We start from the raw sequence: 15,434 nt of genomic DNA on the forward strand, positions 1-15,434 counted from the left end.
TTTATTAGAAGATACTAAGGACTTGATTATTAACAAATAAAAACTTGATATCGATAAATCGATTCTCAAAGTGACGTATTTTTTATATATATAATATTTCGATAACTATTATTGCTAATACTTATTCAGTAATAACACTAGGCCATAAGAAGAAGCTTTTAATAAGTGTAGTTATAATTGATTAATTGACTTGTATTTTTTGAAATTTGACTTGTATTCTCTAAAACTAAGAATTGGGGCGAGGTTGTAGTACCGGTACAATATACCACTACGTGTAGTACTTTACCCCTCATTCTCGCCCGCTCACATGCAAAAGACAGTACCGTACCACTGCAATCTGGTGCCTTGGCATCCTCTCCTGTCACGAGGTTGAACGTGTCCGCTCAGAGCTGAACGTCCCCGTTCCCGGCCAGTCAATGATCCGATATTGTGCACGGCATCCAGGCCACCTCCAACCCCAACGGCTTCCATACCTCCAACCGCTCAGACGCCATTCTTCTACTACGGAACTGTACCATAATGAACAACGAGCCTTTGGACGCTTCCGCCTATAGCAAATCGATGCTGCTATCCGGACCGGACTGGCCTGCCTACTCGTTCTGCTGCAGAGCTGCCAAATTGGCGTCACTCTGACCGCCGGATAGCTCTGTGAAGCTTGACCTGCTACGTACTGTAAAAGAATCCCGACATGCTGATCCTCATCTCCAGGCATTTGGTAACAGAACAGCCGAAAATCCGGGCCATCGGCGAGTCACACGTTGATCCGGCTCCGGTTCATGCTCCGTTCTCGGAAACATAAAGTGTTCCGAACATACTTAGGTGCAGTTGGTGACAGAAGTTGTTCCCTTGGCGCTTAATCCGCCTATATTTAGTCGTCATCCTTGATCTTCAGGGTCTTTTTCTGGTTTTAGAGTCGCACACTGAGAGCCGCGTTGGATTATCCGGCAGCACTCATGAAGGCCGAATGTCTAGCCCGTGATATGAGCGATAAATGAACACTCCGCCGCGAAGGCCAAACATTGACTTTTTCATGTCCCGTGGAATCTCAACGAGGTACCAATCATCCAGTATCAGGCTCTGCACCACAGGGCTCTCGGGCCCTTCAAAAGAGTGAACTTGCTTGCTGTGTGATCTTTTCCCTTCGGCCGGCTGGGCAAGATGAAAAGACATTGGCCATCTTTAGTGCTGTGGGTCTCCGCTTTCCTGTAGGTTCCTTCATCCTCTTCTATAGACACAGATGCTGCTTGAAACAATTAGACGCTGAAAACTTCCGGCAGTCGTGCTGCGTACGAGTAACCGTTGTTGCAAACACCGCTAAAAAAAGATGATTTCGAAGTTGGGCTGTTCTGCCAATCTCCTCAATATTACGCATTGATGCATATACAGCGATGTTCGTATACATGGTCTTCGTCCCTGTCTGGTACAGATGAAGAGTGCCTCGAAGTTTGTTGTGCGTATTCTTTATGTTCACACCCAGAAGTTGCAAGTGCGGGGAGAAAACATCCAGCTCTGCTCTAGCAGGGCCCAAAGCGCCTCACGGCTTCGAGGGCTACGGTCTTTTCTCTCGAAATTATCGTTCGTTATGCTTATCTTCCAAAGGTATTGTCTTGCTACACTTGTCCTTGAAAAAAAGATGACCGATAACAAGTAGATATCGATCTAGGACAATAGGCAAGATGGTCTGCCTTGAAAAAAAAAAAAAAAACTTGGAATCGGTAATACAATAAATTCTTGGGCTATAGACGGTCCTAATGAGAATAGACAGGAACTAGAATATTTAGATGCTGCCCTTAAGCAGTTTTCCACCATCTTGTGGGCTTCTTCTCGTGCGTTCGATTGATGTGAAGAACATGGGGCCTTTGGAGTGAGCTAAGCGAGAAACAGGCGAGACAACAAACAAACGCAGCGCCACGGCAAGCATCCACCGCGAAAAATAATGTGATCTGATGAATCTGATGCCCACGAATGCATTGCTCTAGTGCAACCGCCATCTCGTGAAAAAGGTAAGCTTCGCGATTTGAAAACCCACATGTGACTTTCACGAGACTTGAGCCCCGCCTTTAGCTCAGCCGCGCGATGGCCGATGCGCTTGCCAACCCAACCTCAATTCCCTCGCGTCTCTCAGGTTCTTCACAGCATCCGCCCGTCATCATCGATTCATGCCCCCAAAGAAGATGCAGAAAAGACTGGCGGTCTGTGGCTAAACTTTCCTACTGATTTTGGACCGAGAACTCCCGGGTTTTTATGAGATTGGGACCCTTTCAAGGCGTACTCGTACCATTCCATTCTACTCCACTCCACTCCACTCCACTCCACTCCATTCCACTCTACTCCATCAGACTCCAGTACAATGGCGATGCAGAACACATGCATGTTTCTCCTCTAACAAAGTTTACACTGGATCTCTGAAGGAGATATTGCTTCGCTTGGTCTAGGGCTACTGGGAGAAGTTGAGAGGGAAGCTGCTGAGGTTGGTTCCTGGCTGGGCTGGCGCTATCACCGTTGACAGGTCTGTCTGTCTATGAGTAGCAAACCAACATCGTATAAACGGACAACCGTCAACTAATCCAGTAGGAATCTCTCTCTCGGTATTACTCCCCTTGCACAGACAGTTTTGCTGATTCAATATAGTCGTGCTGGCCACAAATAGAAGTATGTTGCTGGGATAGAGAGAACGGACAACTCTCAGCTGCATCCCGGCCCCCCAGCTGCTACAACAGTCATTGAAGAATCGTGACCAGAAGAATACTTCTCTATCATCCTCTTGGGTGCTACTTGACTTGCCACGCATAGAATTTGCGCATATTCTGGTCGCTCCTGCACTTGTGCGAGTCCGAGCTACATTCCATGACCATATAAAAAGATCGCGAACTTTGTGACACAGGGCGAATAATTCTAGGCCCCAACACCACTTAGTATGTTAAAGCGTCGTTATTGCCCTTCAAGAATCCGTTTCAGACCGACCCTTTACCTTGTCCCTTTATTAACCTCCTACTCAGCATCCTGATTTCACCTCAGCTATTCACTGACCCTCATACTCAAACCCCGATCCAAACACGGATACTTTATTGCATTTGCTGATTGCATGTCCAAAGTTGAAAGGGACGGGACGCTGCGAGATCGTTCCTCAGGCCTTCTTTCTGTGCGCTTCTTTCGCTTGTTAGGCTACTAGCGCCAAGCGCCGGCCTCTACTAGCAAACGCCAACTTGGATATTCTTGTCACCACCTCCGACAACTTCCTCTCGAACTTTGAACTCTCGAAAACCCACCCGATCCAGTCAGTCTACCCAGATGACCAGCCCGGACACAACAAACATGGGAGCCTCTTCGAGTAAGCCTGCCAATATGGAGGTCGAGCCCGACGATACCCGCGAGAATAGAGCAATCAAGCATCTCCAACAACTGTGCGCGCAGTTCATCACCGGCGCATGCACCCAGCCGGGATGCCGCGAACCCCTCGTGTCTGATCCCGAGACACATTACGCAAGATGGTCAGCTGGAGCACAGGAGATTCCACCCCGCACCCAACTTTCCGTAATGGTTTGTGCAAATGGTCACTTGGTTTGCGTTGGCTGTGGAAAGGAACCCACCATCGACCCGAACAAACACCACTTCACGACCTTGGGGGTCATCAACCATGTAAGTAACAGGGAGTGAGAAGATTATCGGCGAGGCCCGGGCAACAAAGAGGGATTTATTCCTATTTCTAATTGTCCTCGAGCGCCTGGGAACAATCTTTAGCCCTTACATCTTTCAGCGGTTGCTGACTGCCCCTCGTCCCGCAGTGCTGCGATGCTGGTAGAATCTCTACCGTCTACTTCCTCCTGGCTCGATTTGATGAGGCTCACGTGCGATGGGCCGAGCAAAATCGAGAAAAGGCTGCCAAAAACGCCAAATCGAGAAAGTCAGCGAAGAAGGCTCTCGGACATGGAAAGAAGGCTCTCGTCGCTGGAGTAGGATATGGCATGGACTCCGGAATGAACGGCTTCGGAAATTTTGAATATGATACTGATGAAGAAGGTTACGAGGTTGAGTATTTCCCCCATCATGTAAGTATACCTATGTCCCTGCACCTTCCGGACATCTTGATTTGCGCCGTCGACTGAGTCCGCACAGCGCCCTCTCCGACGAGACAATAAGGAAGACGAGCGAGAGGAAGAGCAGATGGAGAAAGATATTCTAATGAGCGACACGGTCAAACTCCTCATTGCTTGTCTGCCTGATTTCTCGTCCGACGCCTCCGCAGAGCTTAACATGTTCCGATTGAGCACCCTATTTGACAAGCTTACAGAGATGATTCGAAACGATTCGATCGTAGATATCACGGAGAGATTCGACGTCTACAACTCGATTACAGCATTCATTGAGAAGATTGCACGCCACGATGAACTAGTCCAACTCCTTTCCGAGGAGCGACCAATCATTGTAGATCACCCCGGAATCAAATCCCTAGCTTTTACACCGGCGAACTCGACTTACAGTTCTCCAAAGACTTATTGGTAAGGACCCGATATTCATGACAAGTGAAAGAGCTAACGCGGCTTAGTTCTGCCCCATTCGTCGGTAGTTACGGTAATACGTTCCTTCAGGCCAAGACTTTTCTCAGTATGACCCAAAAGACTAAAGCCAAGTCCGACACTCCTGCCACCTTCAAGAATACCGAGCTTCTGCTGTCGAACATGGTAGCCTGCTTCCAGATGCTTGATAGAACAGTCAAAAAGCCAGACCCTGCCCCTCAAAAGGATCCCGAGGTCGAGGCAATCTGGTCCCGATTCGCAGAGGAGAATAGACTTACTTTTACGGATGAGGTCTTGTGCAATCACCGAAATGAGATCGAGTTCAACACCGTCCAATCCTCAAACAGAGGCAGATTGAACACAATCAGCAAGGAGATCGCTACTATGAAGACTTCGTTGCCGCCTGGAGTGTTTCTCAAAGTAGCCGAGTCCCGGTCAGATGTCATGAAGGTTCTTATGATTGGTTCGGAGGGATCACCCTATGCTGGAGGACTGTTCACTTTTGATATCTTCCTGGACTCAAATTATCCGCAACGGCCACCAAGAATGACATTCGTGATGAAGGGCAACGATGACGACGGTGAATCATTCAACCCAAATCTCCACCTTGGAACTGGCACCGTTTGCTTGTCTCTTCTCAATACTTGGCCTGGTCATCCCTCCGAAGCTTGGCAGCCTGGTCGAAGCACAATTCTCTCCGTCTTGGTCAGCGTTCAAGCCATGATTCTCGGTGCACCCCTGCCTTGGGAAAACGAGCCAGGACATGAAGGCAGTGGCCCAACACCCACGGTCTTATCGCACAAGTCCCGCGTGCAGTCTCGAACAATCAGATTCGCCATGATCGCATGGCTTGAGAACAAGTTCGAAACTTCCCACGAACACGTCTGGAAGGAAATCAGTCAGACTTACTGGAAACACAATGGAACAAAAGTGCTGCAATACGTGAAGGAGTGGGTTAAGGAGACTCCGGGGCTACTCTGCTATGGGCAGACCGATTACTGTGGGTGCTGCTAGACTTCCCTCTCAAATCAGTTATACCAATCATCCTGCCGTGACACTCACCGCTCGAATGCTGACATCTGTACTGTAGGGGCTCGTATGCGTCATCTGAAAGTGGAAGCTGCCCCATCTCCACCCACGTGCAATTTGGTCGAGAAGCTTTCAACCCTACTGGGAATCGAATACAAGGCAACCGAATTTGAGGCGCAAATGCGTTCGGCTTTGGCCCAAACCAAGCGCAAGGGCAAGGCACCGGGCGGCTCTGCGAAGAAGATGAAACTTGAGTCCAAGAACGCTGGATCTATCTCTGTCGCTGCCAAAAAGTGGGTTTACACAGGCCAAACAACACAGAAGGTGGTCAAAAAAGCTTGCAAGGACTTTGGCATCGGTTTCAAGGGCGTGAGTAAAAATCTGTTCCCAGCCATTGGTTGCACCAGGAATGGCCTCGATCCTATTTCTCCAAGATACTTTGTTTGAGGAGGGCATAAGTTCTAAGGCTGACTTCGTTTTTGGAACCACTGCTAACATTTCCATAGACGATCGCAGCAAGTGTTGAGCGACTAGAGGCTCATGTGAATGAGGACCTAGAGAACAAGGACGCGAAGCTTGTTCTGGAATGGGGCGAGAAGCAAGCCAATCCATCCGCGGCAGGTCATCAAACGGCTTCTCAACCATACGGCTGGATTAACGAGGAAGGACAGCTATTGACCGACGAAGAGGTCACTGATTGGGCCCAGAAGCAAAAATCAAGTCCTGCAGTTCCGGGAGTGCAGAAGATTACAATTCCTGCAGGGCTGAAGTCGATTGCCTTGGCGAAGGCTGAAGACATCATGGCGTTCATGAAACACACAGGTCAGACCTTTGTCCCTGCACCAACGGGGTGGGCTCACCTCGCTGTGGCAATTGCAGTCCCTATTCACGCTAGCCAACAGGGACTGGTCATACCCATCATCCCTGGAGCACCGATCCTATACAACGCTAATATTACCCCGACGCCTGCTACTACTTCTGCTACCGGCATTGCTCCTCCTGCTGTCGCACCACCACTCAAGATAATGAATTCCATCTGGTCGAGCGAGAGTGCAACCGAGGAAGATTACTACTCAGACAGTGACGATTGCGGAACAGAAGAGCTCGAATGATTGGCTCGTGGTCGATAGGGGGCGTTGCTGGTACATGGTATTTCGAAAAGATTTTCGGGCTCTTTGCCAATGATACCCGGATTTGTATGATAGAGGGTGGTGATTTGTTTTTGTTTTTGTTCTTTTTTTGCATCCACGTCTGCTGCCTGGGGGGCGGGGAGGGGGCAGCGTGGTTTGGTTTGCATTTGGGGAGGCATCATGGGGGGAACGCAGCGTCGCGCAGCGCAGCGTTGGTTTTGTTTGTTCATATCTCGCCTGGTAAAACTGCAGATATCCTCATGGAATAAATACACGCTGGCTCTTTTCACCCGTGGTTTAATTTTAATGTCTTGTATTGTGCTGGAACTTCTTTCACGAGGCCTCTTTCCTTTTCTTTTCTTTTCTTTTCTTCTCTTTTTCTTTTCTTCTGCTATTGTGCGATTCGTCCGTCACACACGAGAGAATGGGTGAGTGACTGAGCCTGTTTCGAGAAGGTTCAACTGGGCTGTCAGAGCTGGGTGATGGCATTAGGAGGCTTATACCTATACCTATACCTATACCTATACCTATACCTATACCTATATATATATATACCTATGTATATACTTATATACCTATATAGATATATATATCTCTATATACCATATGGGTTCACATCTACGCACGGGAAGATCGAACCCAGGGCAGGCAGATCTTCACACGTTGCGGGTCGGTCTCTCTCTCTCGAGGGGCTGGCTCCCGGTACCTACTTGTTGAGAGCTTGAAATCCAATTGCGGGCGCTGGAGCAGAGACTGGCTGGGGAGGAGGGAGGAGGGAGGAGGGAGGAGGGATCTGTTGGGATCAGCTAAGCAGGAGGTGGAATCTGAGGTTTGGGGTTGGGGTTGGGGTTTGGGCTGCTCGGGAGACCTGGTATGGATGGATGGATGGATGGATGGATGGATAGGCGGTTGTGGTTGCGGTTGTGGTTGTGGTTGTGGGAGTGGGAGTGGTTGTGGTTGTGGGAGACTCTTTCTGTTTGGTCGTGAGTTTGATAAGTGTGGCGTTGGGGCTCTCGGACTACTTTTCGCAGATGTGATGGGGGTTGCATTGGACTGGCTAGGTATTTCTACATCCGATACAGTACTGGAGTGGTGCTTGGGTTGTCATCGGTGAGAGCTCACGATGTGAGGGGAGGGGCGGACGCAATTCTCTGCGGGAGGTTTTCATTGATTTGTGCTGCCGACTTTCTATAGATAGATCTCTTGTCCCAGAACGCCCAACCAACCCCCTTCTCGATAGGCCATCTCCCCTGAACAGTTGATTTTATCCGGGTCCGATGCGAGGCATGTCGTGATGCTCGGACAGCTTCGAGAGGTATCTATTCAGCTCCTCTACTCGCTCCTTGTGCGTCTTGACGCCCTCCTTCTGCAGACGCTCAAGTAACTACAATCGTCAAGTCAGCGACGTCAGCTCGATCTAAATCCAGCCTCTCTTCCCAATCCAATCCAATCCAATCCGTGGAACCTTCCCGGGGAAGGAAGGGGGGGGAACATCAAGATGTGCAATCAAAAAAAGTCTATGTATGCATACCCTCTTCTTCCGCATCTCCTCATAAGCCCTCTCACTCGCCGTCTTCCCACACCCCCCCCCACGCCGCTCCTCCAACCCCCTCAAGCGCTCCTCGTCAATCCCCTCCTCCTCCTCCTCCTCCTCCTCCTCCTCCTCCTCCTCCCCACCCTTCTTCGCCTTACCCTTCCCTGTCACGACAGCCTGCGAGGACACGGCGTCTCCCTCCTCCTCGAGCGCAGACTGCAAGGCTGATTTCTTGGATGCGTTGGACGTTTCGTTGGTGCTCGTCTTTGGTCTCTTCTTTTTCTTCCTGATGCCGGCGGGCGCGCCGCCTTTGAGTTTGAGGCCCCCGCGGACGACGGAGGCGTATTCGTCGTCGGGCATCGTCGCTTGGAGGGAGGTGGGCTGGGGAGACGGCTGGCTGCTGGGAGATGGAAGGCCCACTGAGCTAGCCTATGTTACTGCCGGGGCGGTGTGTGCTCGGAACGCTGGAAGAGGATAAGTGGGTTGATGTACAGACCAGACTTCGCTTGCCGGGATGGTGTACGGACTTTCAAAGCTTCATATTTATCAAATTAGGTTTTTTTTTTTTTTTTTTTTTTTTTTTTTGTAATGAGGGAAAGGATTGTGCTTATGTTGGAGAAATACTTATTGCGAGTTCTTACAAAATAATCTTCCTGGGTATCAGAAGCCGATGTACGAAAGTCGAATGAAGACGAAGTGAGGGTTACTCTGATGTCAAATTCTCTGATCGATAATGGCATCAGACGGAAGTGATGCAAAGGAGAAGTAACAAGACGGACACAAGAACTGCCCTTCGAAAGGTGTTCTACACACAGTGTGGGCATCCATGTGTCCCAAATGGACTTTAGGTCAAATACGGACAAGAAAAAAGCAGCTCAATGCCAGTACTTCGGCGCCACACCCTTCACAACCAACCACGCCTTGTCCAGAGCCTCCAGCACATCTTCCGGCAGCGGGCCTTTTTCTACGTCGTTCAGATTGTCCTCTAGATGCTTCACGCTGCTAGCTCCGACGATGATTGCATCTCCGCTCTCTTTCTTCAGTAACGAGTGGTGCCTAAGCCACCTCATTGCCACCTCCGCAATCGTCAAGCTGTGCTTCTCAGCAGCAGCACGGATGATGTCCAACGCGTCGAAAGTCGTCTCGTTCCAGTACCGCCCCTGGTGCTGCTTACCCTGTTGGTGCCGATGTCAGCGCCGGCGCTTGAGCCCATCTCTGAGAATTAGGGGTAGACAAACACACCTGCGCATGCTTCGGATCGAATCGTGACCCGGGCTCGAACTCCTGCTGGTCACGCGTATACCGCCCTGTAAGGAAGCCCCCGGCCAGCGGCTGGAACGCATACAGCGAGATGCCGTAGTATCTCAAGCAAGGCAGGAGCTCGGCCTCGATCGTCCGCTGCAGGGTGTGGTAGACGCCCTGGTAGACGGTCGGCTGGATCCAGCCGTTCCTCTTGCAAATCTCGCAAATGTGCGCCACCTCCCACGACATGAAGTTGCTGAGGCCGAACCTGTTGAAGAGCCCTTCCTTATGCAGCTTGTCGACCTCGCCGAGGGTGTCTTCGAACGGCGTCTTCCGGTCAGGGCCGTGCAGGTAGAACATGTCGATTTTGTCGGCCTTGAGCGCTTTCAGACAGTTCTGGAAGCCGCGACGGACGTCGGCGGGCGTGAGGGTGTACTGGTCGTTGGGGGAAACGGGGAGCCCGGCGTTAGGGTAGAGCTTGGTGGCCAGAACGATGTTGCGCTTCTGCCAGTCGAGGGCGCCGAGTATTTCCTCGCTGGACCCGTCCCCGTACATACGGGCTGTGTCTATCTCGCTGTAGCCGTGGCCTTGAAAGGTGTCGAGCAGCGCGATGGCGCCTTCGACGGTGTGGACGCGTGCGCTGAGGGTATCTTTGGGGGAAACGTGAATCAGGTTGATCTGATGTGACCTGCTCGGGAAAACTTACTGGGCTTGCCAATGGTCATGGCGCCGAAAACGATCTTGAGGTCTGAGGGAGCCATGGCGATGGGTAGGTTCTTTGTGTTCTCGATCAATCGCTTGGGGGGGAAGACGTAAACGAGACTCTGGCTGTAGGAGCGGGGAGTCTGGGGCCATCAACACATATATGCTTGTGGCCCAAAGCTTGGAGATAGAGACAGACAAACTTCCTACTTCAGTAAAGTCCCCCTTCACTCCTAAAAAGACTATCGCTAATGGTCGTAAAAGCTGCTAAGTGAATGTGGGGTACGCGGGGTAGCTCCAAAAAGCGGATGTGGAGTAGTAGACTTGGCGAGTACACATTCCGCTCGCAGACCTGCTTTAAAACCTTGCTCTTTGGCTGACGGTATCGTCAGATTCAGGCAGATATTCCATACCATTGTGGACATTGAGTGCATCGTGCAATGTTGGAGCTGATTTACTTGTTGACGTCCAGTCAATAAGCGAGTGCAAATTTTCGCTTACGGAGAGAGGATGTTCCCAGCAATCAATCATCCTTGGCAACATAGGTCAGACGCAGGGCCGTAGCTCGAAAATTTAAGCTTACCGGCGTAATTCATACCGCCCTGAAACATTTGAGCTAATGCTGGTCAGGTCAGTAGATTTTTAGTTGCGTGCGCCAGAGCTGATCATATAAGAAGAGGGGGGGGGGGAGGGTTCTCAAAGCCAAATTGTGAATACACTCCTGAGCTGAACGCCTCCAACCATCGATCTGAGACAACGGACCGGTGAAGGATCCAGTTTGCGATGTCAAAAATATAGTTATTTGATCTTCTCTGCACTGACGAAGTCTTCTTTGGGATGTGTATATCCTGTTCTGTCGCCCTCTACGTACGGTAAGGCTCGAACTTCGTCCGGATGCAATACTCTCTCTAGCTTTGTTGCGCTATAAGCCCTCTATGTATAATATGATGATCCACTGTATCGAGACTTGGCATAAAGTGTTGAGGGATTAGGTAGTAAGAAAAGTTGTCATTAAGGACCGAGTGAAGGGGTAGTGGTATATAATAAAATGACCGAGACATGCCTGTAGTCCCAAAAGTACCTTCTAAGCGAAAACATCGCTAGCCAAGAATTTCGGGGATGGTATATATACTCAGCATCTAGCAGATATCCTCAATCTTCTGCTCAACTCCGTCATGAGCACCGAGATCCAGCTTCAGCGTGCGGCCGAACAGCTCCAGCAAGATCTCAAAACAGATCTTCGTGATTGCTGGGTCATAGCGACCTTTTGAGAGCTCATCGCGAATAAAGGCATCTGCATGCAGTCCATCAGTCCCGATTACTGCAAGAAGATGGGGGTGGATAACATACGTTGAGCACCAGCAACCTCGTACCAGCTGAAAATCACCCCCTTCTCCCTCAGAGTTTTCCTGATCAGATCCCGTCCCTCGGGAGGCACGTGGTTATCGAGCGTTCCGTGGATCATAGCCAGCTCAGCCTTGATCTCACTTGCGCGTGCTAGGCTGTCGTCTTTTCTACCGAGACCGAGGGTCGCGCTGTGCAGATCAGTCGCGAAGTAGGTGACTGCTGCTGAGACGCGGGGGTCAAGAGCACAGCGGTACGCGAGGTGGCCGCCGAGACACATGCCTGTACTGCCGATTCTGCCGTTACAAGTTTTGAGAGAAAGGAGGTGGTCGATTGAGAGGGTTGCGTCTTCGTCGTAACCTGCTAGTGTCTGTAGGGTGTGAACTGGTGGCTCATTATTCGAGGAGAGATGGGTCATGAGATTTTTACCTTCTTGATCTTCCATTCGTTACCGGCATCTGTTCCCGGTCCATCATAGGCCAGGGCTTCGGGTCCAGTAAACTCGTGGTAGGATGAAGGTGCCGCGACGATATAGCCTTGGCCGGCAATCTGTCGAGCAAATCTCGCAACAGGTCCAGTGACTAGAAGATAATTAGTCCAAGAATCCAAAATCATAAAAGAGATCAGTTCTGTAGCTTGAAGCTTAGTTTCAGCTAGGGTAACGAGCTGGGTGTTGCGACAGATCTTCAAACATGAAGCATGATATTGTCGACTATCCGCCATACAGAAGCTCATCGTGCGATCCTCAGCTGCCCAAGCACAGACGTTGAGCAATCAACCCTACCTTGATAGATCTCACTAAAGAGCACTACACCAGGGAACCGTCTGAAAATGGTTCTCAGTAACATGACCAGGCCAGACAAAATCGAAGCACATACGCGTTTGGATATCCGGGAATCGTTGGATGAAATATGAAAATCCCTGGCGTATCATCAGCTATAATGCCTCCGACTGCGGAATTTGATCAGGATCTCACTCATGGAACCCTCTTTGCCATCCGCCTTCGTTGCCACATCTTTGTGACTCTCTTGGATCAACATTCTGACGTTTGATGGCGAGATTGAAGAATCGAGGAGGGGGATGTTTAGAAATGGAGTGGAGAGAGGAGATCTTCGCGGGGATGATGAGTCAAGGCTGAGCTAGGTAGAGGAAAGAAGGGTCCCTGGGTTTCTTTGGCCAAGGGCGGTTGCAGAGTCTATCAAATATATATAATATATAATATAATTATTTAAATATAAATCTCTCTCTCTCTCTCTCTCTCCATGTCCTCTATTGCGAGTCCGCCATGATGCCATTGTTGATCATAAGCAGATGACGCTGCGGGTTAACAAATAATATCATAGGAATTGCAAGATTTCACATAGGAAAGAGAAGAGTGGTGCTTTAAGCTTCTAAAGCCTGGCTTCAAGCTGGGTAGGGCTGAGATTGGCTTCTCGCCAGCTTCTTTGACAAATTTTTCACATTAATTAATACGTTGTATGAATATGTTGACTTGATAGCAACGCATGACAAACTTTCCGCTATCTCCTTTCCAGATCTACATCACGTGATGATATAAATAAAACAATACTTGAGTCCTACGGTATGGAGACTGCGAGTATCCGTTCGAATATTAAAGCTGGACAGGAATCTTGGCTCAAGTATTATTGGCTTTTGTCTTTACGGATAGCCAGAAAATCTCCCGTCGAGGATCCCGAGCTAGCCAAAATTGTTCTGCGATAAGGAGTCGAGACGGATATTACGCTTCCTCCTCCTCCTCCACATCCATCCCACATCTGATCCGCGGTCCAACTTCAACACACCCTCCTTTTCAACTGTGCCATTCTCGATCCCCTCCATTCTTGCCTTCTCTGTTAACTTTAACATTTTGCGACTTTTCTCAACCTCTTGCAACCGTCGCAGAGACTCTCCCATCTAGTTTCGGCCGAAGACGAATAAGGAGCCTCCCAGTCGCCCAAGAGCCAATCCAGAGCATCACAAGGCACGCACTCGAAAACAGTATCTGAACCCTACAAGACATACACGATAGAAGGGCGATGTCGAGCGTGCGAACAAGGAGGCAGGCAGCTGCGATATCTACACCCTCAACACCCACTCCAGCCCCAAAAGGAGAGAAGCAGGTCGTCATGAATGGAAACGGGTCAGCACACGCGCCCGCGAAGGAGGAGCAACCGCACGAGAACATTTTCCTGTTCTACCCAAATGTAATCGGTATGCCAACGTCCCAGACGATTCAGAAAATGGGCTAATGGGATTGTAGGCTACGTGCGGATCGTGCTGGCATTTGCGTCGTTGTACTATATGCCACTGCATCCGCGAACCTGTTCCTTGCTCTACAGCATCTCCTGTCTCCTCGACGCTCTCGATGGCTACGCTGCGCGATACTTTGAACAGTCGACACGGTTTGGAGCTGTACTTGATATGGTGACGGATCGGTGCACGACGGCGTGTTTGCTTGTTTTCCTCTCATCAGCTTGGCCTCGTTGGGCTCTGCTCTTCCAAGGTCTGATCTCTTTGGACTTGGCGAGCCACTACGTTCATATGTATGCGAGCTTGGTAATGGGTGGAACCGATACCAGCCACAAGAAGGTGGATAAGAGCCGGAGCTACATCTTGAACTTGTACTACACGAACAAGGCGAGTTTGCCCAGTCTATTACCGAGTCCTGCAAGAAGGCTTGCTAACAGGAACTGTGTAGACGGTTCTCTTCCTTTTCTGCGCTCTTAATGAAGTCTTCTTCATCGCCCTCTACCTCCTCTCCTTCTCCTCGCCCCTCCTCTCGCCCTCCCTCCTCCAGGTTAGCAACAACGGCACCGGGGCCTCAGGTGCCTCTCTTCAACCCGGCAACCCTTCCAACCCATCAGCCTCCTTCCTGTTCGCCAACCCTCACAGTGCCGGCGCGCTAGAGCTGGCGCGGGCCAACAAGATGGACTCGTTCATCCCCTGGGTCATTGCTGGTGTCAGCTTCCCAGTCATGTTTGGAAAGCAGATCATCAACGTCGTGCAATTAGTCAAGGCGTCCAACTGGTTGGCAGAGGGCGACATGGAGATGAGGAGAGCTGCTGGCTTGCCGCGCAAGAAGAAGGTCAACTAGACGGCACTTTGGGAACTTGCGCCACGTTGTCCCTGTGATCTGGGTGACGTCAAAGTTGACTCCAATTGGATGGTCTTTTTGTGTTCATGTGGAGGAATTTTTTCTGAGCTCGTCGCCTGCGTGGTTAGGTCTGGACGCTAAGGGCTCACCTTCTAGGCTTTTTTTGCAATATTCACTTTGTTGTACTTTTAATTAGAGACGGTCGAATGTCCTTCGATCGGAGGACATTGACGCTTACGGACTCCTCGGATGGGGCTTCTGATTTCTGCTGTTTGTACACTTGTTCTCGGGGGCCTCTAGTCACCGCTATCAGCTATATAAGGTGGTCACGGGCGCGTGTTAGAGGATCGGCGTTGCATGAAGGGCCCTTTCGCTACTTCCCTAGGATGGAGAGGAGGAAACATTTGGATGGTTACAGTGCTAGATACTAAAACACATAGGCGATAAAAGCGAATAGAAGATGTACACGATGTGTCTTTCCTGGCTGCGTGAGTCAGGTGAAGGAAAGAAAGCACGTACGTAAAGGCAAAGGTTGAAAGTCGCGTCGGGATCGATTATCTGAGACGGGGGTGGCTTGCTGGTAGACTTTGTGGTTTCGCGCGGGCCTAGAACAGATCTGCCTCGCTGATATCCAGCGTGGCTAATTCTAGATTCGATCGGACTGCAGGTCTGGCTTAGACAGCGAAACAAACACATTCCTCGCTTCACTACTCTCTCTCTCTCTCTACCTTACCTTACCTTACCTTACCTTACCTTACCTTACCTTACCTTACCTTACCTTACCTTACCTTACTCAATCCTCCATCTACTTGCCATCGTCACGCTTCTCTGAGCGTGGCGCA

General features: G+C 50.1%; 5 protein-coding genes across 5 annotated transcripts; 2 read left to right on the top strand and 3 right to left on the bottom strand.

Annotated features, from left to right (window-relative positions):
- Positions 1-3,315: 3,315 nt before the first annotated feature.
- On the top strand, positions 3,316-6,658 carry L3040_008001 (uncharacterized protein; the record flags this gene model as incomplete). The annotated part of the gene is made up of 6 exons (XM_007295499.1): positions 3,316-3,639; positions 3,786-4,049; positions 4,117-4,499; positions 4,547-5,517; positions 5,608-5,915; positions 6,053-6,658. The coding sequence occupies 6 exons, from the start codon at positions 3,316-3,318 to the stop codon at positions 6,656-6,658; spliced, it is 2,856 nt and encodes a 951-aa protein (XP_007295561.1).
- A 1,282-nt stretch (positions 6,659-7,940) lies between these two features.
- Positions 7,941-8,570, bottom strand: L3040_008002 (uncharacterized protein; the record flags this gene model as incomplete). Its single annotated transcript, XM_066154781.1, has 2 exons — positions 7,941-8,060; positions 8,208-8,570. The coding sequence occupies 2 exons, from the start codon at positions 8,568-8,570 to the stop codon at positions 7,941-7,943; spliced, it is 483 nt and encodes a 160-aa protein (XP_066010677.1).
- A 515-nt stretch (positions 8,571-9,085) lies between these two features.
- Positions 9,086-10,213, bottom strand: L3040_008003 (uncharacterized protein; the record flags this gene model as incomplete). Its single annotated transcript, XM_007295497.1, has 3 exons — positions 9,086-9,385; positions 9,453-10,102; positions 10,159-10,213. The coding sequence occupies 3 exons, from the start codon at positions 10,211-10,213 to the stop codon at positions 9,086-9,088; spliced, it is 1,005 nt and encodes a 334-aa protein (XP_007295559.1).
- Positions 10,214-11,293: 1,080 nt separating this feature from the next.
- L3040_008004 (uncharacterized protein) lies at positions 11,294-12,538 on the bottom strand (the record flags this gene model as incomplete). The annotated part of the gene is made up of 6 exons (XM_066154782.1): positions 11,294-11,448; positions 11,505-11,868; positions 11,928-12,079; positions 12,283-12,323; positions 12,377-12,419; positions 12,475-12,538. 6 exons carry the CDS (start codon positions 12,536-12,538, stop codon positions 11,294-11,296), a joined length of 819 nt encoding a protein of 272 aa, XP_066010678.1.
- A 996-nt stretch (positions 12,539-13,534) lies between these two features.
- On the top strand, positions 13,535-14,592 carry L3040_008005 (uncharacterized protein; the record flags this gene model as incomplete). The annotated part of the gene is made up of 3 exons (XM_066154783.1): positions 13,535-13,709; positions 13,759-14,135; positions 14,197-14,592. The coding sequence occupies 3 exons, from the start codon at positions 13,535-13,537 to the stop codon at positions 14,590-14,592; spliced, it is 948 nt and encodes a 315-aa protein (XP_066010679.1).
- Positions 14,593-15,434: the final 842 nt, after the last annotated feature.

This window comes from Drepanopeziza brunnea (assembly GCF_022702325.1).
Source record: "Drepanopeziza brunnea f. sp. 'multigermtubi' strain 214-2 chromosome Unknown ctg14, whole genome shotgun sequence".
Lineage (NCBI taxonomy): Eukaryota > Fungi > Ascomycota > Leotiomycetes > Helotiales > Drepanopezizaceae > Drepanopeziza > Drepanopeziza brunnea.